Here is a 22,040-nt window from a genome sequence, read left to right as displayed (position 1 = left end):
CATCGTTTAAAACCTCTCACATTCTTTTTTTATTGGGATAATAATGAACTCATCCTTCTCTGACAATGGTCAATATAATTTTACTTAAATATCATATTTATTGCAGTTAACTGAGAAATTCCAAGCCCCTTCATAAACGCTTTTAGACTGTTCTTCTCATCCCTGAAAGAAATGGTGTGGCCCTCTCTGCTTTTTTTTTTCTTCCTGTTTTTGAATTATAGGCTTTAATTTGGATCATTAATGTATTTCCTCTCCTTTGTATTTTTGTGCCTAGCAAATAAGATACAAGCTTAATCCTTCTTTTTCAATATTAATTTTTGTATAAATCCCCTACTTTATCCCATTGAATTTCATTTTACCATATCCTCTTTTAAGTTGCTTATTGTCTACTTTTTGCACATCCTCAACGAAATGTTGTATGCTTTGTGTGTTTTCATTTGTACAATAAGTATTTCCCACGCTAATCACATTACACCACTAGAGGGCGCCCCAGATCAATGTCACCACTGCAGGTGTCTTGTGTTTTGTTGTGACTTAACAGTACAAGATATCAATATTGATATAAATGAGTCAACATCACATGTACTTAATAACACTGGTGTATTACCTGAGGCAATGAGTGGCTGTAGGTCGTAGACATGATATCAACAGTCTACTGTAACATTACCTCAGACTGCATGAAGTCTATTTTGACCTGGGGAGTTCCTGTCTCCTCATTACACGGATGAGGAAATACTTCCTGTATCCCAAAAACATCCGCTGACAAAAATCATCCCCTCTCATCATCACTACTAATTCAATGTTACGCAAGTAAGAGGTGTAAGTTATGAAATGTGCTGTAGGGATATTGGAGATTGTGATGCAGCTGGTGTATTTAATGAATGTGTAAAAGTTAAAAAGGCTGTATATCATTGAGTCCATGACAGAAAAGCTGTTCCACACAGTTCCTGTTCATTGTTCCCCTAACACCGTTTCCTCTGGGAAACTTTCAGCCTTGGGACTGGGAGCTGGACAAGGATAATTACTGGAAACCGTACTGGGGGCAGGGAGGGAGTGTGCTGGCTGTAAATGCTCCTTTCTTTGGGCTGATTGGGCTGGCCCACTCCCCCTTTCAGCTCCTCCATTGGCCCGAGCCAACATCACTCTGTTGATTTCCAGGTCCCCCTCAAGTTTGAAACTTTTTTTTTGTTAAAGTAGGAGGAGGAATCGCGTTGCAACCAACTCTTGTAACCGATCCCACAAAGCAGCCGAGGGAAGAAAACACTCTTTCAATAATTTACACATCTGTGCCTGATACACGGCGAGGGAACAAAAAAAAAGCAGCTTGCGAGGGGGAGGACATTTTTGTTTTGTTGTTCTGTGTTTGTTTTTCTTTACAAAACAGGCGAACAAACAAAAACATGCAGTGAAGAAAGTTTTTTTCCCCCTGCGCTGCCGGGATGAAGACTTAAAAGATTTTTGGTTCAGAGTAACTCGTCATCTCGTCGGCCGAGCACTGCTCCTGCGTCCCGCTGAGGTGAAGGGAAGGTGAGTCCATGATCTTAACGGTCGAGCAGTTTGTAATGAACCATCTCCAACAGCCGACACACAGATACTATCAGCGGCCTGCGGTGGAAACACGGAGTTATCAGGCCGATGAAGTGTCCAAACCCTGAACAGTCAACCCACAAAGATGGCTTTAGTGTGCTGTTAGCTGGGTCTCTGTGTTCCTCTGACAGGCTGCGGTCTGCAAATTAGCGTTAGCGGAAGTAACGGTCAATCACTTGGAGCTTATCACTGATGTAGCATAGTATAATTAAGCTAGCAGCAAAAAATGGCTTCAATTTATGTAGACAAGCTGATGTAGAGTACGAGTATAATGGGAGGTTACTGTAGCTGAGAAAATGATTGGTGAGCTTATAGTTTTGTTAGCTAAGCCAGAATTCTATTTATCAATTATCATGCATGTAGTTTGATAAAATCAGAAACTCGTCTGGGCTTTTATTGCCAAAGAATCCGTATTGTGATGAAGATCAGGAATCAAGTTGATCAGTTGTTGATAAGTACTGACAAACTTTGCAGAAAACTAGGGCAACACAGATTCCCAGTTAGAGCCAGACAGATATTTATGGTCGAGGCCGATATCTGGGAGTAGAAAAATTGCTAATATTGATACATGAGCTGATCGTCATGTATTGACAGAATACATACATGATCACATTGTTTGCAGTGAACCCTGTAATGTGGTTGTCAAACACAAATGCTATGAAAGACAGGATATTATACAGCATGACAATACATATTATCTTCCGAAATAAATCAGAGCGCTAAAACTTCCCCAGCATCTTTTCTACATAAAGAAAAGAAAAATCATATCAGCCAATAATGTAATACAACATATTTGTTTTGCACAGGCCCCAACAAATGTCGCATCATCAGGATTGTATCAGGGAGAATCACAAAATTGTGATGCACAATTGATAATTCCCACTATCGTTAATGATATCGCAATCACATTATCTGTCAAAATAATTTATTTGCAGCCCTACGGAATGTCTAACTCTACTTTGTCCCAAGTTTGGAAAATTGGACAACTTGTCAGAAGGCATGTCCAATCGCACCGATATCATTCAGATTTAATCTGAAAACAAATGAAGACTTTTATTATACTTTATTTGTACCATTGTTGCTGAGTTATAATATTTATGATTAATACATATGTTTTCAATATGTAGGGCAGTGTGCAAAGAGTAAGTAGTATGTGCCAACTGAGACAATATTTTTAGAAAAACATTAAGTTTGACTTTTATGGTGAGTCAAGTCTTTGTACCACCTCACAGAAAAACTGAGGAAGTGCAGAGGAATAAGAACAAGAGGATAAAGAAAATGCTTTTATCCTTGCCGCTTTAAGCACTTAATAAATCTTCTTGTAGTTCCAGAATAATCCACAGCGTATGCGAGACCGAAAAGGAGTGAGCACATATGTTTTGCAAACACTGATATGTTTTGTAACACATTGCTGTGTTTACATTGTAAAGCTTCTCCCCCGAACAAGGCTAGAGTGTGGATGAATAGCTTCACTGTGCAGCCAAGGCTCTGGCATGTAGCTGCTCACATTATCATGCACAGCTTCTACAGACATGTCAAATGAATTATGGCCTTGGATCAGAACTTGGAGTTGCCTCTCTACTTGCATTAGTTACGCTGGTGAGATGATTTGCCGCTTTTTGGACCTTCTCTGTTTTAGTTGCTGAGGCTTGCTTTGAGTTTTTGTTGTGGGTAGCCGTAGGTGACAACCGTCGAGCTGAGGTAGGACCAAACTAACTATCACACAGTCGTTCTAGGACTTTATTTCTATATATGTATATTCTGTATGCAATTACAAATGGTTAGGTGATTGGTCTTTTAGTTGAGAATATTAATCAAGAGCTATTTTGAAGTTTGATTAATTGTTAAGTAATATTTCCAGCAAAAATACCCATTTCCAGGCAATTCCTAGTCTCAGTTTCTTAAATGTTGCATATCTTTCAGTTTTGGACGACTGACTATAGAGCCCAACCGATATATTGGTACGGCGATAATATTGACCAGTATTGGCCTATCACAGATAGTGTTATCTGCATATATGTGCCCATAATAAAACTTTATTTATTTAACAGATTTTTTATTTATTTTTTATTTAACCTTTATTTATCCAGGAAAAATCCTGTTGAGATTAAGAACCTCTTATTCAAGGGAGTCCTGGCCTAGAGGCACCAGAGGATTATAATGTGAGTGTGTATAAGTGTGTATCTCTGCCGACATATTGATTTCACTCCCTTATATTGTTATCGGTAACTGTCGGTCTCCAGTTTACTAGATAATCAGAAATTTGAAGGTGTCTCCTTTGCTTCTTGAAATTTGTGAGGCCTTTTCTGTGCTATTTTCTGACATTTTAGCCATTGGTCCCCAACCTTTTTGGCATGTGACCCGTCAAAAGAAGCAATTGTCAATCAAGGAACAGTGGGTTTAAGACTAGGAGTGGGAATCAGTGTATCCTATGATACGTTGCCTGAGACAACGATAGTATCACTATACAGTGATTCTGCAATAATCAATACATTGCAAGACAATCATCATACAATACATCACGATATTCATCTAACTGATGAATACAAAATACCCCAAAAAGGGAAAGTGCAGGATTTATTTATTTATTTGTTTATTTGTTCACTGCATTGTTGTCATGAACCGAGATGAAAAACTGAGATATAAAAAAGTGCATAGGCTCTTAGCTTTGTGCCTCTTTATCACACACGCTGACTGCAGCTTGTCCATGTGTGCCATCATTTCAGTGTAAAACAGACAGAAAAAAGACCAAACTGCTAGAAAAGTTAAGTTAGAAGTTAAGACCACAAGGACTCATTCAGTAGTGACCTGTAAGTCAGATTGTCATTCGATATATAAAAATATTGATATTTGACGCCAATCACAAGAGAAAGCCATATGATGTATCGCTGGATAGATACATTTTCCGACTGCTGGTTGGACAACACAAACAATCCAAAGGCTCCATGTAAAGCTTTAGGGAAATTTGATGGAAGATTTCTATGTGAAATAATATTTGGTTGAATAATGTGATAATCAATCATGAAAATAATTGTTAATTACAGCGCTAAGATGGTCAAATTGGTGTCCATTGACTTGGACAGCATGGAAATATGGTGCAATTAAAATGCAGTACAATAGAAATACAATTAAAATCCACTAATTTAAGATTTCATCCATGACTGGTTTTAATGAGTATTTGCTTTTCATGATTAATCGCAGCTTTGTGCGTCACAACAACTTTATTATTGTTCCAGCACAATGGGATTACCAAAGACAAGAAATAATAATGTACAGTAATTGCCCAGCAGGATTAAGCAGATGCTGCTGAGCCTCTTCTATGTATATTTCAGTGTAACTGTATCCGCGCAGATCGCCTCCTCCCCCTTTAGAGCAGGACAATGAAGTCACGTTGCCAGACATCACCCATGCAGTGTTATTAAGGGCAGAGCTTGAAATTGCAGCAGTATTGCTGGAGACACCGTTGAGTCTGGCTGATGAGGATCCATGGTAACCCACAGACAGGACAAGAGAGATGTTTGACCTGCTTTTACTAGGCTGCAAAGTTCAGCCCAACACGCAGGTGGCCTACAGTTTCCCTGGAAACCTGAAACACTGGGGGCATGTAGCCTTGTCTGAAAGAGCAGAGCCACATGACCTGCAAAATATCACGGCATTGTTTGAAGTGCAGCGACTGAGGGCTGGTGTTGTCTGCCAATAGACTGGACTCATTTGAGATCCCACTTGAGTCATCTATTAGTCACAGTCATGTCCTCTCATATTGGTCCCCCTCTGTTTTTCACTGTTCTCCATCCCGCAGCCAAGCACACTGGTATTTGCCACTCCATTGACATACCGAGTTAACAAATTGTGCTCTCTGGGCTTGGAGTGAAGAAAATTAGTCATAATGTGTCCTGCTCTTATGGTGGCCTTAATTAAAATGTCATAGGCCCAGACATCAGTCATAGCTCAAGCACCAGTTAGCACCTTGATTATGTCTCGCATTCTACCTGCAGCACTGTTAAGATGCTAATTATGTTCAAATAACGTGTAATGAAAACGCTGACGTTGCAGTCAAAGTGAAATCATCTGAGAGTGGACTTTTCATTTTTTATTTTTCACAGATGTGTTGTTGCAAATCAGCTCAGCTGTAACCGTGAAGCAAGTACCCAACCCACTAATGAATTTTAATGACAGAACAAATGTTGTCAGTGAGTGTTGTGTTGGTCCGGCCTCGGGCAGAGCAGCAGCTACTGTATTCCCAGCCCTATTTATACATGCATAACGCTGACTGATGTTCCTAAATACACGCCATCAGCTCACAGCCACATCTTCTTCCTGCATGTGCTGGTACTCCACCTTTTTATCCCTGCTCCGCATCTCTGGCCCAACCTGTTGCGCCGTAGCAGACTCCTCTTAGCCTCGGGTCTATTTTAGTCCAAATCGGCAGGCTGAATTATTAATCCCCGATCCATTATATGCCGATGTGTTAAATATTAATTGTTCAGTGGGCTCTGGCAGATCTGAGAAAACCGTTAAAGAAGGGTAGGCTGGGGCATGGTGTCTGAACGAAAAGGGCGCTGATTGCCTCCTTTTATCAGCAGATCCGCTCAAGTCTTCACAGATGATGATGTGTGGGAAGATGAGAACGATACAGCACGTAACCACTACACAAATCTACTTTTCGCCGTAGGATCGCACATACATGTGGTGCGTCTGTCTCGGATGCAATTATGGCTCTCACGTCAGAGCCGCTGAACCAGATGAGTGTGTTTACAAAGAGGCCATCACAGACGTCCACGCCTGCCATATACAATTGTTAACGCGCACGTCGTTCTCCTCTCTTATTAGCAGTCAGCACCTCCTCTCTTATGCAACATCTCAAGAGAAGGGCGAGACAAACACTACAAAAGTTGATGAAAGATGAAATTGCAACGTTCACTTGTCCTGAAATCCCGCCGTTGATTCCCTAACAGTGGAGTGGCTCCAGCAGCACAGCTCATTTGAGTGGTTACTTGTCCTCTCTGAGCACAAAGCACGGATGTACCTTATATAATAAGCAGGATTGTCTATTGTTTCTCAAAGTGGAGACGGATTATATCATACAGCTGGGGAGAATCTGTGGAGGAAGAAGTTTTCCGATTCAAGATTTCCTGATAATAGTTCATTCTAATGACATCCGTTAAGCTTTCTGTCATGATCAAGAAGCTTCTTTCAAACTTTCTCCCCAGGGGTCCGCAGTTTTCTTGTTTTTCTGCCAACCGTGCATTGTTGTGAGGCTTTTTTCAAATTGGTGTTGGAAATGATAGGGTTGCGGTCTCCTATTCTCAAACGTTGCCTGTTTCTTATTTCTCTTTTACTCTTGGGAGTTCTACCAACGGGCAGCAAAGCAAATACAATATGCAGAGGGTGTGTGCACACAGTACAACATCACCCAATCCATTTCAGCAGCCAGGCAATAGATACTGCCTTTATGAAGCTTATCATGTGTAGTTGTTTTTGGCACCGTGTCAAGAAAGGTGTTGATTCAACTCTGTATGTTATTGTTTGCTGTATTGTGTATGTTTTTTATTTCGTCCGCCCCCACAAGCGGTAGATTATAAGGCAACCCAATACAATAACACCAATGATGGTGGGCTCAAAAATGTTCAAAATTCAGTTTCTAAATGAAAAGATGTGAATATCTGCGCGTTTTCTTAGTCAGTGCCGTATCATACAAACCTATCTCGAGATTTGTGCACTGTTAGTCAGACATAAAAAGCTATTTAAATATGTAATAGGGGCTCAACTTTTAACAGCGGTCAACCAAGCATCAGCTTTTGGTTGCAGAAACTGAAAATATGATATGACATTTCAAGTCACCTTATATTCTGAGTAATTAAGATACTATGCACTATGGTAACCATTACTAAGCCCTGGTCATCTGACGCCTTAGGAGATTGTAATGAACACTTTTCGCGATTTTATGATGTTTTATAGACCAAACAATTAAGTAAATAATTGTAAATAATCCATAGATTAATCAACAATAGAAGAATTGTCAGCTGTAACTCTTAATGGATCCTTTTAAAAGGCTCATAGTATTTGTTAGATGTGAACTTGAAAAATTATTTGTGTGTTGTTTTTTGTTTTTCTTGCATTAATTGAACAGTCGACAGCAGCAGGAAACAGCAGGCGAGAGGAGAGGGGGAGGGGTACAGTGGGAGGGACATATGGTAAAGGTCACCGGCCGGACTCAAACTGGGGACTTCTCAGTTACATGGTCTGTGACTTGGAGGTCTGAGTGATCGAGGTTTATGCTTTTGAAAAATGTGAAGGATTAAAACCAAGGAGGGGGTAATTGGGTACGTCATCCACCTGGAAAATATTAATTAGGCCTCTAAATGTTGACCCAATATGTTGAGTACACAGAGAAAAAAAAGGTTAATGTCAAACATCAGAGGTAATTATGGACACACATTATGTTGAGGGCAGATTAGAGGGTTGTTTGTGCTGTGTGCTGTGTGGTTCAGCGATGATTTATGTCCGTTCAGAAAGGTGGAGAGCTGTAAATCTCCACAAATGCAGAGCCATTCTCAGTAATCGGCTCCATCCTATGGCAGCGAAGATTTTTCTCTGCTGATGGAGTCGTCTCTGTCAGGGTCACAGTGCCCCCGATCCATGTGACTACTGATCCCTGAAGAATATGAAAGTCGTGACATTTTCTGCTGCCATCAACCAATCACTTGCACGATGAACTGTCATGGAAAGTTCTACAATCTCTGCCAAAGCCTTTTTAGCAACTTGAGGTGGCCAAGCACTGTAGAAACATGTTCTTTATTGGTTTTCTCTTTATGCTGGCTGTTATCAGTATCCACCAAGCTGTCTAGATTGGCAGTACGTACTAGAGGGTGGATATTTTGAGTGCTGAGGCCTCTTGTTCACTGTGAAGCATGATGGTGTAGGTTAGAGTGGGTGGAAAGGAAGCCACAGGTGTATACAGTTTCTGGCTCTTTCTCACATGTCACACCTCAGCTTTGGTTTGACTGACAAATGAGTATAGTCGATGAAGAGGCTGCATGCTGGATCCTGCCCAATGACCCCCTTTAGGTAAAGTAATGCCATGCTCACATCATGTTGGAATTAATCTACATATGAGCAGCCAAAAGGGAGAGATGTGAAGTAGCATGTGTGGTATTTCTATGGGGTATACATTAGTCTTGCAGTGGTAGTTAGTGTTGCTGGTACTGCACCCTGTTCGGGCATATACCGATTATATTACTTGTCTGCCGCACCCACTGATTTGTGTGTTAGTATACTAACATACGCTAATCAGAACTAAACACAAAAAAACGAAGCTGAGGCTGCATTACATTACATTTGCTCCACTTTCGAGTTACAACGCGTCGGTATGCGCACCAGTTTCGTAGGTCTCATAAAGCAGAGCATGTAAAACAGGCAATCGAGGAGATGCTGAACGCGTGTGAAATAGACAAGCAACGCGTCCACGTCATGTTATGTGACAACGTAAAGAATATGTGAAAAGCAGTGGATGATATGGAGGTACCAAGCGTGGGCTGCATCTCACACACACTTCAGCTGGCTGTACACGAGGGTCTGCTGTCACAGTGCAGCGTCACACACTCACCTGCTAACACAAGGAAGATGGAGGCCAATGTTGTAATAGCATGCAGAATAAGAAAGAGACATATGTATATGTCTCTTTCTTATATACTTCGTTTCAACAAAATAAAAAAAAAACCTATTAAACAGCTTGGATACAGGTACTTTTTTCTAAATGCAGCTGTATTATCCAGGAAAATATGAGTTAAGGCTAAGTATCGGATCGGGACTCGGTATCGGCAGATACTAAATATTAAAGGACTCGGATCGGGATCGGGGTAAAAAAAAAAAACCTGATCGGGACATCCCTAGTCAAAGATATGTGGATATGCAGATTGTGCTAGATGATAAATGATCATCACCTGGACCATGAAGGCCCGTTCCAGATTATATGGCAATCCATCCAGTAGTTGTGGAGACATTTCAATCCAGGCCACAGAGTTGTGCTCACGCACCAACCATCAGATGATCATTAATTGCGGCCCTAATTTAAATTTATAATAATCAGAAGTTGTTTTCAATATGATACAGTCAATTTATAGATCAAATAAATTACAAGGTGCTGCAGACTCATAGCAACAAGATGTAAGTCATCTTGTACAGCATTCATTCACTGCATTAGTCTCAAAGGTCTCCACAACAGCCACATTGTGAAAATGCTAAATGAAAACGACAGCCAGTGGGTGGTGTCATCCCACGTATTCCCATTTCCCCAATTGAATTGGAAAAAGTGCCCCTAAGTGTCCCAGATACAGCACAGCTTTACCTGCCCTGAAACTCAAAGAGGCAAAGCGAATTAAACCCAGGTAATAAAGGGCCTATAGAGCTTCTTCTGACACAACTTCAATAGTCCTCCTGGGACCAGAGGGGACAGTTTGGCTATTTCTTCATCATCACAGCCTCTTTTTTCCTCAGTCAGGCAGGGCTGACAGGGCTGTCTACACCTGCAGGAGGGTGTCAGAGTCCCTGCACTAACCAGCCTCCCTCACTGTCACAAGACATCCATCCAGCTCTGTGTAGGGTCTGATTTCATTTCCATGAGTCATGTTTGCTCAGCTTTTACCCTCGTGTCTTTTTGAGTGAATGTATGCTGGCTTGTTCTAAGCGAGTTCACGATTTTGTAGCTTGTCTAACTGCCGTAATTATGCTGAGGAGCTGCCGGCTGCCGCAATCTGTCTTTGTTTTTCATTTTCAGCTGCTCTGCGAACGGGGGGCCTATCACTAATGTGGATGTATACATGTGTGCAGATGTTTCTTTGTGCAATCTCTTTGTGCACTGATGGCTGTGGCTTGTGTATTCTCGAAGCAACGCTCTGCAGTTTTTGCTGCCTTAAATCCGTTAAAATGTTGCCTCTATAAATGCTACGGAGACGCTGTGTCAGGGTTGGCCAGGCAGTCCCTGGGCATTGGACTTCACAGGCCATTTAGATTTGGCACTAACCACTCTCATGCTGCAAAGTCACCCAAAAGGAAAGAAGATTCCTTGATCGAAAACCCTTTTCATCACTCTCAGCACCTGTCCCTCAAGGACCTTTCTTTCATGAAGCCTTTAGTTTTCTCGCCTTGGGGAAACAGAGGCGGGGAAGTGAGGATCTCCTACAATCCGTATGATAAGGGTGCCGAGGGGTCTGTTATGTCACTCGGCAGCTTTGAGCAAAGCCTCAAACAGACAATCTTAAGTGCCACCACGTTAAAATGTTTGTATTCATGGGTATGGGAGACAAACACTCCTCCCTCTCTCATTCTTCTCCCTCCTCCTCCTCCTGCTCCTTTCTGTTGTTCATCGACAGGCTACGCAGAGCTGACAGTCGATGATGGCTCCGGTCCCTGACGAGAGTGGAATTTAATGAGCGCTATGAAATCACCCTCCGATCTGAGAGAGGGGTTGCTTTTCCTAATGTGCCCATTATCCATTCGCACTTCTTAAAACACCCATACGTCCATCAGCGTGGGTGCAGAGAAGAAGTGAGAGTGGTGAATGAAGACTTACTCTTAAGTTATGCGATAAGTGATTGTCCTCTTAAAGGCTGACCCAGGTATTTAGAGGGTGACGGCAGGACTAAGTGATTGTTTTCAGTGGCCACTTAAAAAGAAATAAAGATCACCTATTCTTTATCTTTCCAGTGCGATCGTTAGTGTCTCTCTCCCTGTTATCCATTTCACACACATTGCATCACGGCAGGATTTTCTGTAACAAGTGCACAGTCGTGGCGAAGCCGTCAATGGGGACCTGCCAGTGATCCTTGATCATCACCGCGAGAGGCCTGATTAAACATCCAGCACCTGCAAAAACTATATTCAGCATGAGTGACGGTGTATAAAATGACCTTTTATTCAACACCTACACTTCCCCGATGTTTTCAGGATTGATACATATCACACCCCCGCCCTCTCTCTTTCTCTCTCTCTCCATCTCTCTGCCTCTTGTCTTTGCTCTTGCTCTCCCGATGTGTCTCCTCCCTGGGAAGCATCCTGCTGACACTCTCTCCAAGGAGTCTTATTGATATTCTTGGAGAGGCATTGCAGAGGGAGGGAGAGAGAAAGAGAGGGAGAGGAATGAAAGTCACACACTGTAGCAGCAGATGCACTGCCTTCTAGTAACAACAGTAAAAATCACAAGTCACCCAGCAGGGAGATGTCACCGTTCATTTTGTCTGCCGCACTAATAGAATCTGTCCTGCTTTGGGTTTTTATTGTTCTCCAGCACGTGGAGAGGCAATTTGCCACTCAAGACAGATTTACAGTTTTGCTCCTGGGTTACTTTCATGCCGAGGGATATTACATGAAGATTAAACCCCTTTTGTGATGTGAATGGGACACTGCTCAAATATAATTATTTGGTTTTCACTGTGACAGTCACCTACAGTATTAGGCTATATTTAGCACGTCAGTGTCTTGAAGGAAATGGGATACGACTGCTGAGCCTGTTATTTATTTAGTTTGTTCCCTGAGGTGAAGAAGCGTTTTTCCCTATTAGTTTTTTCCTAGATTGCTAAGATGCAATACAATGGGACTAGGTAGAGTTTCAATATCTCCAATGCTAGTTTTTGTACTGATACTGAATTTACTCTGAGGGAAATAAATATTGAATGACTGTGGAGCTGAAAAGATCCACTCCTTAACTGCTCATTCCACCAGAAATTTGAACTATTTTGTTAATCATTTAAGCTTTTACAGCCTGGTAACCTGAATTTCCCAATGTTTCGGACTGTTGTTTGTACAAAATAAGGCATTTTATAGATGTAACCTTGGCCTCTAATAAATCGAAGTGGACATTTTCACCAACTTTGTTATTGATTCATTGAGAAAATAATCAACAGGTTAATTGATTAAGAAAACAGTCTGTTATGAATTGTCTGAGACACGTGAGGGTAATGAATTAAAAAGCCTTTAATGTCTCTATTGCTCTATGGCTAAACCTGTGCCCTATATTTATGTGGGTAAATGATTTAAATATACCAAAATTTGGCAACTGGTCCAGTAGTTTATCTCCTCCATGAGTGGCTGCCATGCAATCCTTAGGAGCAACTACGATTGTGAAAAGTTACATCCTCTAATAGTTCTAAGTGCAGTATCATAGGCAACTGTTTCAGTTTCTTGGATGAGATGTGAAACATCTTCAAGAAACTGAAACATGTCCAGTTGCCTCTACTACAGCACTTAGAATTACCATGACCCCAATAGTGAGAACCTTCATCAACATCCTCTAAAAGTGCTTGTTTTTGTTGTGATTCTAAGCATCTGACAACACTACAAAAACAGTTCAGACAAAGACAGGACTTTTTGTTAAATAATGAGATCCTTTTTGTAATCAGAAGTACAAGTCTTGTTTTAGGAGAAGTCTTGCTTTGAAATCTTACACCATGAGTTGTTAGTTGTTGCCTCATCCAGATCGCTGCAGTCAGCCATGACTTTGTAAATAAATTCTTGCTGGCAGTTCCTCTAAATAAACTTGGAACTCTTTTCGTCACCTCTGACTCATGTGTCCAAGTCATCTTCCTGCAAAAACTGGTTAAAAATACAGGAATTTCCCTTCAAGACCTTCATCTGGGGAAACACAGTCATAAGTTGCATCCAATGTTTGAATGATCTTTTGACAAAAGAAGCCAAACTTGTCAAATGTCCATTAAATTAGCCTTTGAAGAACTTTGTCACAATTGACTAAAATTGGCAGTCATTTTGTAAAGGACATATATTATGCTACATTTCAGGTTCATAGTTTTATTTTAGCTTGCTACTAGAATAGGTTTACATACTTTGATGCATCCAGAGAATGCAGCACTGTATTCCCTCTCTGTCTGAAACTCTGTTTTAGCTCCTGTCCCTCCCGAATACCCAGTCTGCTCTGATTGGTCAGCTCACACACGCCTGAGCCACCAGTTGGATTCTAAATTATACATTTTCTTATATAACTGAAGATTTATCCTAACCAACTGGATAGCTCACCCGCTTTCTGTTTTTTTTTTATTGTTTAAGTGGAATGGGCAGTTAATGTAACCACTTCTTACATAATAAAGTGGGAAAAGACTCCCGCACACGGTCCACTTCACTTGCAATTAAGTTTAATGACAACAGCTTTTCACTACTTAGACCATCGTGAGGTTATCCACCGAGATAACCTGACGAAGGTCTAAGTACAGATATGTTGTTGTCATTAAACTTAATTGCGTGTGCGGGAGTCCTTTTCCTGATTTTGTCAGCCTTCGGTCTTCTCCTACACAGCTGTTGGTCTTAAGGTGCAAAAGCTACACGCTGTACATAATAAATTGCATCTGAACTGAATGTGAGGAAGCCAATTTTCCGTTTAGAGATTTACTGAAGCATTGAAACAGTTTTAATAATCAGTTAATTATCAAGAAACAACACCCAAAATTACCCGGTTCCAGCACCCTGAAATGGGAGCATTTGCTCCTTTTTTGTTATATCCTTCAAAACCACTATCTTTTGGTTTTAAACTCTTTGTTGAACAAAATTAGCCATGTCAGCTTGGTTTGTTTTCGGACATTTTCTAATTAATATGAATAAAAATAAGTTAGTAGTTGCAGCCATATTACAAGAGCCCCAAAATTAAGTTTAGGGAGTTATGTTAATGAGTCTGATTTGAGATTAAAGTAATTACTTTTCTGTTCATTCTGCATAAGTGTGTAAGAATCTTGAAACTAGTGGCCATGTCCTATCAAAATTAAATTTCAAGTTCAGTTTCACCCTCCTCTTCACCCTTATTCACCCTCCCTGCTCTGTCATTGAGTTTTCTGAAGGTCAGTTCTTCTTCAAATTATTTTTCTGTTGCCTGTTTACTCTTGTGTACTCTCAAGTTATCCTTGGAAATCTGTGAAGGTCAGAGAGGGACGCTACAGGAAAATTGATTCATTTTATTCTTTCTGAGACAGAATGTACAAACCTGAACAAGTGACCCACATAATACATTGAGGTGCTGCTGCTGAAATGATGTGGTGTGCTCTGGACCGGCCTTATTTGATAGGAGAGATGGAGGGGTGTGTGGAAGACGGAGGCCCCTGTGACCTCCCCTCTATTTATGCGCCTCCATCGTGGTTGCAGCCTTTCACTGAGTCACCCTGCCTTGGCACGCAGACACACACCCAGGATTGGCAACATACATAAATCAAGCAACACGCATGTGTTGAATGAGTCTGCTCCGTCTGTCTCCTACTTTCTCTCTCTCTCTCACACTCACATATGCACACCTTGTTCTGCCAGTGCACTGAGCAGATGAGACGTCCAGATTACATTGTCTGCTCTGCGTGGTCGTGCTGTAACTGACTTTGGTCTTGCGAGCGTAATGACACATTCTTCTCTAACTACCTTGTAGGCTCTGAGCCAGAGGGTTGCTGGGACTAATTTGACAGCTGCCACGGCTCATTATCTGATAAAGGGGACATTTCTTGGCCCTGCAGTTTAAACAGTATTAGTGTAGATGTTATTTGCAATAACCTCACACATTGCAGGCTGTCAGCCTGCTATATTTGGCCTGTTCTGCTCTCAGGATGAGAAAGTCGGAGCTGCTATCTAGGAAATGGTTCCTCTCTGTTAATTTCTAGGTTCTTATCAGCTGTAAATAAAAATGTGTCTTTAATAGGAAATATGTCAAGTTATATAACCAAAGTTTCCCTCTTTTTCTGCCTCTTCTTGTCCCAGACTTGACCATGGACTCCTTCAGCACCAAGAGCTTAGCCCTGCAGGCGCAGAAGAAACTGATGAGCAAGATGGCCACCAAGAGCATGGCCAACCTCTTCATTGACGACACCAGCAGCGAAGTGCTGGACGAGCTGTATCGCGTCACCAAGGAGTACACCCGCAACCGCAAAGAGTCCCAGAAGATCATCAAGAACTTGATCAAGATGGTGGTGAAGCTGGGGGTGCTCTACAGGAACAACCAGTTCAACAGTGAGGAGCTGATCCTGGTGGAGAACTTCAGGTACACATCTGGGAAAAAAATAGTTCAACAATTTGGGAAACAAGCTTGTTGGCTTTCTTTCTGAGAGTTTGATGAGAGGATCAATACCACTCTCATATGTGTGTGCTAGTACATAACCCAGGAGGGAATTCATTTAGTCTAGCATAAAGACTGGATGAACCTTATAGCGTTGATTCTGTCCAGAGTTAGAAAATACACCAACAAACACTTAAGCTTAACTTGGTTATTAAATCTTTACGTAAAAAGAAGTTGTTGCTGGAGTTTTTTCTTGATAGATAAGGATTTATTAATCCACCGAGCACGTCTGTGCAGATTCTCCGCCAGTCTTCTGTTAACCTCTATTCAAAGGGAAGTCTTTGGGAAATTACACCAGCTTTTATCCAAGAAATGAAGTTTTCGACTTTGGCACAATACATTTCCCTCTTACTCTGTTCAGGCAGCTCTCAAACATCCTTCAGTCAGCACTGAGTTTGAAAACGAGAGTGAATTGAATGCTGCACTATGCTGCTTTCTTGTGGTCTCTGTTTTCTTGCGCATTTGTGATGCTGAACATGTCTTACCAGGAACAAACACAAACAAGCAAACTTCTGGTTCCTCTACAGGAAATGTGAAAGGAGTCATTTGTGGGTTTACCTGTCTTAGGGGCAAGACATTTGCATGTTTACCCCGTGTTTGCAGGGATCCCCTCTGGGTAAGATGGTTTCCCCCACCATCAAAACATGTACCTTAGGTTTCTTCTCCAGTCAGTGCCCTTGAGCAAGGCACTAGCTAAGAACTGCAGCTGGTCCCTGTGCACTGCAGCTGTTTACTGCTCCCTCAGGATTGGTTGAATGTAGAGCACCAGTTTCACCATGTTGTACACCTAATAATATATGACATAAATAAAGATTCTTCTTCTTCTTCTTAGAGAAAACCTGATTATCATGCAGATCTACCCTGTTTAAATGATGTTAAAAGAGTTAGCAGAGGGGCAGTCGGGTAACAACGCTCTGGGGATTTTCCTGTTCTTCCCATTCTGCCGACATTATTTGTCAGTGGGTGTCATGTTTAGAGGTGTTGGTTGTCATATTTAGGAACTATAAACTAAAGCCCTACAAACATGTTCATTAGCTGTTATTATTGGCGGATATTGGCCTGTCGCAGATTATCCGTATTGGCGTAGCTTTTGCCTGATGTGTTCAGATATGAAAACGTTCTTTTTTAGAGGTCGTATTGATTGCCTGTTTGGGTGGGATGTGTGAGTTCATGTTCTCTGTTCCGCCCACAGGTTGATGTTTTTATCATAGAAAATGAAGCTACTGTTCTGTATAACTCAGACTTCTGAGAATGCTTCAATACAAATACTCATGACAAAGAGATCATCATGCAGAAAAAGATAGCTGGGATAATTTATGATCATTTAAGATGAATGTTTCAGTACACTGACGCCATTTTAGACAGCAAGGTTTCTTGTTAAGCTGTAAAATATCCTCCTTCTGTTGCATATGTTCGTCACAAGTGTTTGATAACCACATGTCAGGGATCAGTGCAAAAATCGGCGTACATCAGCTAATATTTTAATCAATCGATCAGTCTTCAAACAACATTTTCAATGAATACTCAGAAAGAGAGCACTTAAGTGTATTTCCCTCTTGTCACATCCCACCATATATTAAAGTGTTGTTATGTTGTGTATAACAAGTTGATCAGCCCTGAGAAACGACTCTAAGCTGGTCCTGGTTGACAGCGTCATGTGGGGAGAACTGCAGTTCAAGTGTATTTTTGTGTGCTGATGGAAGCAAATTAAGGAAATTGACTTTTTACATCGGTTTGTATATTTTCCATGGTGAAACTCAGCTTGGAGGCATGTGAAGCTGACATAAGAGCATAGTATGGAGAATGGTTATTATATTAGCATGGAGATGCAATGCTGTGAAGGACAATACTATAACTGATATGGGGGTGAGAGGGTGGGGGGGGGGGGGGATGTGAAACTTTTCTAAAGAAAATCACAAGACAGCAGTTTCTATTTTTACTTCCCTCTGCTGCTCCAGTCAGAATTAGAAACTGACAGCCTCTCCTCTCCCTCCTCGTCTCACAGGAAGAAAGTCCACACTCTGGCCATGACGGCGGTCAGTTTCCACCAGATCGAGTTCACCTTTGACCGGCGCGTCATGAGCGCCATATTGAATGATTGCCGTGAACTGCTGCACCAAGCCATCAGACGCCACCTGACAGCCAAGAGCCACTCGCGAGTCAACCACGTCTTTAATCACTTCTCCGACTGCGACTTCCTGGCGGCTCTCTACGGGCCTTCGGAGGTTTACCGCGCTCACCTGCAGAGGATCTGCAACGGCGTCAACAAGATGCTCGACGAGGGGAACCTCTGACCTCTGCTGGCCTCGTCATCCCTCCAGTCACCCCTTGTGTTCCATCCATTTATTTTTGTTTAAAGGTGACAATCATGAGCATTTTTTTAAAAAAAAATTTTCATTTGGCACTTTGTGGTTGTGTGTGCCTTTTCATTACTGCAACACTGAAACTCTTCTGGCTAGTAAGTCCAAAGTCTGTTTGTTTTTTTTCTTTTCCTGTCCGACTTTTTTTGTTATTCCAGAGTAAACAAACCCAGCAGATGTTTCTTCTTTTTGTAAAACGAATGTAAAACTTCATGCTCTTATCAGTATATTCAGGGATAGGAGCCTTGACAAGTGTGCCTTGAAAAAGGAAAAAAAAAACAAAAAAAAAAACGTTTTTAGCTTCATTCCAAGGGCACTATGCTTGCCATCTTACTTAATCAAAAAGACATGAATCCAGGCACAGGCCTTCAGTTATATCTCTGTAAGGTGCTTTTAATGGACGAGAATGTTTCCTCTCCCAGGAGCACCGGGAGAGGAAACAGAGTGACTTTGGTCTTTTTTAAATACCTAAGGATATAAAAAAAGTGACTTTTTTTGTTGTTGTTATTTTTGTCAATCCATTTTTTCTCAAAATGTAGTATTGCACTCTATCCTGAACAAGCGCTGTACTGTACATTCCTGCAGTCATGAAACCATGTGAAGCACGGCAGTTGAATAATCCTGCTTAGCCTGCATTTTACACCCACATGCACTGAAGTCCACTTTGTAGAGAAGCCAGGCCTTTGTTTTGGAGGCACCTATAAACCCAGTTTTGCTTTTAATGATCTGGTTTATAGCCACCACAACAAAGATGAAGTATTTGGGTCATAGGGGGACCATAAACATGAAGGAATTTGATTGCGCTGTGCATTGTTGATCAGAATGTCTCGCCGGTTGTATACACTCATATGCTCGGTGAAAACATTTTTTGTTTTTCAATGTATGTCATAATCTGAGCGGGAACGTGGCAGCAGGTGCAAAAGGTGTCTGTGGCATTAAAATGCGAACACTCGTCATAATAGACGTATGAGCCCGGGGTCAGCTGTGTTTCAGATTTATCGGCGTCGCCTCGGGTCTGTCCCATACAACACTAAACTCTGGTTTGAATTCTGACAGATGTGAACTAAAAAAGATCTCCCCACGTACGCTCAGATGAAAAGGCTGGACGGAAAACTGCAGCATCGTGGCTATGAAAGAGGACCAGGCGGGGTTTAGAGATTAGAGCAGAGACAAACACAGCACCTGATTGTACTCTCCCTCTGCAATTACAGCTCCCCGCTCTGGGGTGGTTATAATGGGCCTGTAGCCTTCCTGTGTCGAGCAGCTACTCCATTTCGCCACAGAGCAGCTTCATGTAATGTGACGGAGATAACCATCTCTGTTTGTGCGATGCAAGTCCTTTTAATGGGGTGAAATACATTGTGTTTCTTTCTTTTAAAGACGCATATAAATAGTCACAACTGTCCCTCCAACCATTCACATAATCCCCGTCTTTTCCTTTTTGTCTGTGTTTTTGTATCACTGAGCCTGTCTGGGAGATTGTTTTGTGCCACGGCCTCATTTTGTATTCTGCGTGCTGAGTGTGTGAGTGTGTGTGTGTGTGTGTGTGTGTGTGTGTGTGTGTGTGTGTGTGTGTTTGTGTGCGTACCTGTGAGAGAATTGGAAATTGAGCCGTGTAATAAGCGCTGTGCTTTTCCAGATAGCATTGCTGAAACTTTTAACTTCATCCACAGCAGCTCTGCCAAAGAAAGGAAGATTGATGTTATCCATAATGCAGTCCTTTTTTTTTTTTCTTCCTCCCCTGGGGAAACATTTCATTAAACAGTATGCACTTGATAATTATAACCCTGCTAATGGTGATAATGAAGACAAAGGGTGGTGGCTGTTGTGGGTCCTTTTTTCTCCCATTCTTAGATGACTTCCCTTAGTTTATTCACGTTTGAATCTGACTACATCGTTTTGGGAGGCTTTGAAGTAAATCCCTCTTCCTAAGTCCCCAAAAACAGTTGGCTTTAATTGTGTTTGGATGCCATTTTCTCCAATCCCTCCACATCTCAGGGTTAGTTTAAATCTCCCTCGGTTTAAAATCCATGACACACTTAGTAAAAATCAGCAGGAACTCTGCAGCAGCCCTACTTGTTTTACTATAGGCCTTTTTAAATTAAGCATCATTTTTACTTTTTTTGTGAACTGTTTTTGTTTTCACTCATGTACATATGGTTGTTTTTATGTCTCTGTATTGCATCTAGACGCAACAAATATAATACAATTGACTTTTTTAAAAGAATACATGTCCTGTCTTCTTTTACCCGAGCACAGAGCTTCTTCCCATTAGTATATTGGATGTCGGAATTTTCCGGCCAGATCAGGGGAATAATCTGCCTGTCTGACCTGGATTTCGTCAGCCAAATCCCTTCCTCCTGCTCCCAGCATTGTTGGGAAGCCATGAAAGCAAACACAAACCCATCTTTTACTGACGAACAAAAGTTTTGGGTCATTTTTTTCCACTTCCTGCAGGCCCATGCCACGGTCATGGGTAGGACAGGAAATGAGTAAGACGGAAAGACTTCTTCTGTTTTTAGAAACTTAAATGTGCATTACGTAGTTTAGAGGTAGACATTTAAATCAGAAGATCTTCACTGACTGTTTTTTTTTTTTTTATGCCTAAACATAATCAAAATAATCAAACTCTCTTTGTTCAAGACTGAATAAACTAACTGACCTCAAAGGACACCACAATTTCATTCTGTGTTACTCTGTTTATATGCGGCGGACCCTGCCACCTTTCTATCTTCAAACTGTGTTCTGGGGAACTTATTTTCTTTTGAGAACAGCTTGTTTATTCAGTCATGGAAAAGATAAATATTTCTGAGTTTGTTTCATTACCTCATTAATGTTGTAAATATTAAATATTCCCCCCTTTAAACATTCAGCTAGGCTGCAGTTTAATTTGAAGTGTATCAGCTCTCAGAGTGAATTCAGTTTGAGTTTAATCCGTCATTGACTTTGCTGCTTCTCAAACTTTGGAATGATAATGTGGCCTGTAGCACGTCTGCATATCCTCCCTGCAGCACACTTGAAAAGCTACTGCAGCGCCAAGTGCCCAATTATCTTCTAATGGTCATTATCTCACCGTACATTTTTCCCCCCCTCCTTTTTGTGAATGCACCCTCGAGTTCAGCGACTTTTGTCATGACCAAACTGAGATGTGAGCAGCTCAGTCACGTCTCATTGTCTCTTCTCTCTGCACTTTCTTTTTTTTTCTTACTTGACGCAACTGTGATGTCAAATAAAGCAGAAGCGTCCTGACATCAACTTTAATGATTAATTTCTGCCCATCCTCTAATTCAGGGCAGTTGTGTAAGAAACCGTAATAAAGAAATATTTGTGGGGGCGGAGGCAGAGGGGGGGATGGTTTTAAATTGAGAATTTTAGTTTACTTATTTTCCGCCGTCTGTGCGTCTCGTTCAAACACTTCCTGAAAATTACATTTTCAAATTGACAGTCACGATGTGATTATCAGTGGATGTGACTGAGGGCTCTTAATACATTTTGGTGAAGCTAGCTTCCACTGGGGCATAATTATCATTTCTACATAATGAAGTGACTACAAAGGAGCTGTCCTGCATCCTAAGAGGGAAGGAGCTGTCAGAATTAAACTTGCAGAGGAGCCATCACTCTTTCCACTTGTGTGGTGATTCCTGTGACAGACTTCTAACCTGGACTAAACAAACTCATAGCATCACATCTCCCTCAAGGATCAAATATGACAAAGAGACCATTCTCTGCACATGCACATCCCTGTTAGGAAGGACAAAACCGAGCCGGATTATCATCGTCCATCCCTGCAAGGATACAGGCAGTTGATTTTGGCATAACACTACAAAGTCTGGCTGCCTGTCAATACGGGCGCAAACACCCTAATGTTTGACTTCTGGGTGGTTCAGCAAAACAAACCACGGGGCATTGTGTTCAAACAGCAGGCAATTTCTCTGCACTCGTGCAACATCACACAGTCATATTTCTAGATTTTCTGTTACCATCGGTGCCAGCGAAAAATG

The 22,040-nt window shown here is 41.5% G+C and overlaps 1 protein-coding gene across 3 annotated transcripts; it reads left to right on the top strand.

Moving 5' to 3' along the window:
* The first annotated feature begins 1,112 nt into the window (after window positions 1-1,112).
* On the top strand, window positions 1,113-20,266 carry tnfaip8l1 (tumor necrosis factor, alpha-induced protein 8-like 1). 3 transcript variants are annotated; one of them, XM_030434393.1, is made up of 3 exons: window positions 1,113-1,527; window positions 15,325-15,604; window positions 17,685-17,973. In XM_030434393.1, the coding sequence occupies exons 2-3, from the start codon at window positions 15,333-15,335 to the stop codon at window positions 17,971-17,973; spliced, it is 561 nt and encodes a 186-aa protein (XP_030290253.1). In that variant the 5' UTR covers window positions 1,113-1,527; window positions 15,325-15,332. The 3 variants fall into 3 exon arrangements, with proteins under 3 accessions (XP_030290253.1, XP_030290254.1, XP_030290256.1); XM_030434394.1 differs by lacking the exon at window positions 1,113-1,527 and adding an exon at window positions 3,262-3,288; XM_030434396.1 differs by lacking the exon at window positions 1,113-1,527 and having other exon boundaries at window positions 15,333-15,604; window positions 17,685-20,266.
* Window positions 20,267-22,040: the final 1,774 nt, after the last annotated feature.

This window comes from Sparus aurata, chromosome 11 (assembly GCF_900880675.1).
Source record: "Sparus aurata chromosome 11, fSpaAur1.1, whole genome shotgun sequence".
Classification (NCBI taxonomy): Eukaryota; Metazoa; Chordata; class Actinopteri; order Spariformes; family Sparidae; genus Sparus; species Sparus aurata.
This window is presented reverse-complemented; position numbering and strand designations above follow the sequence as displayed.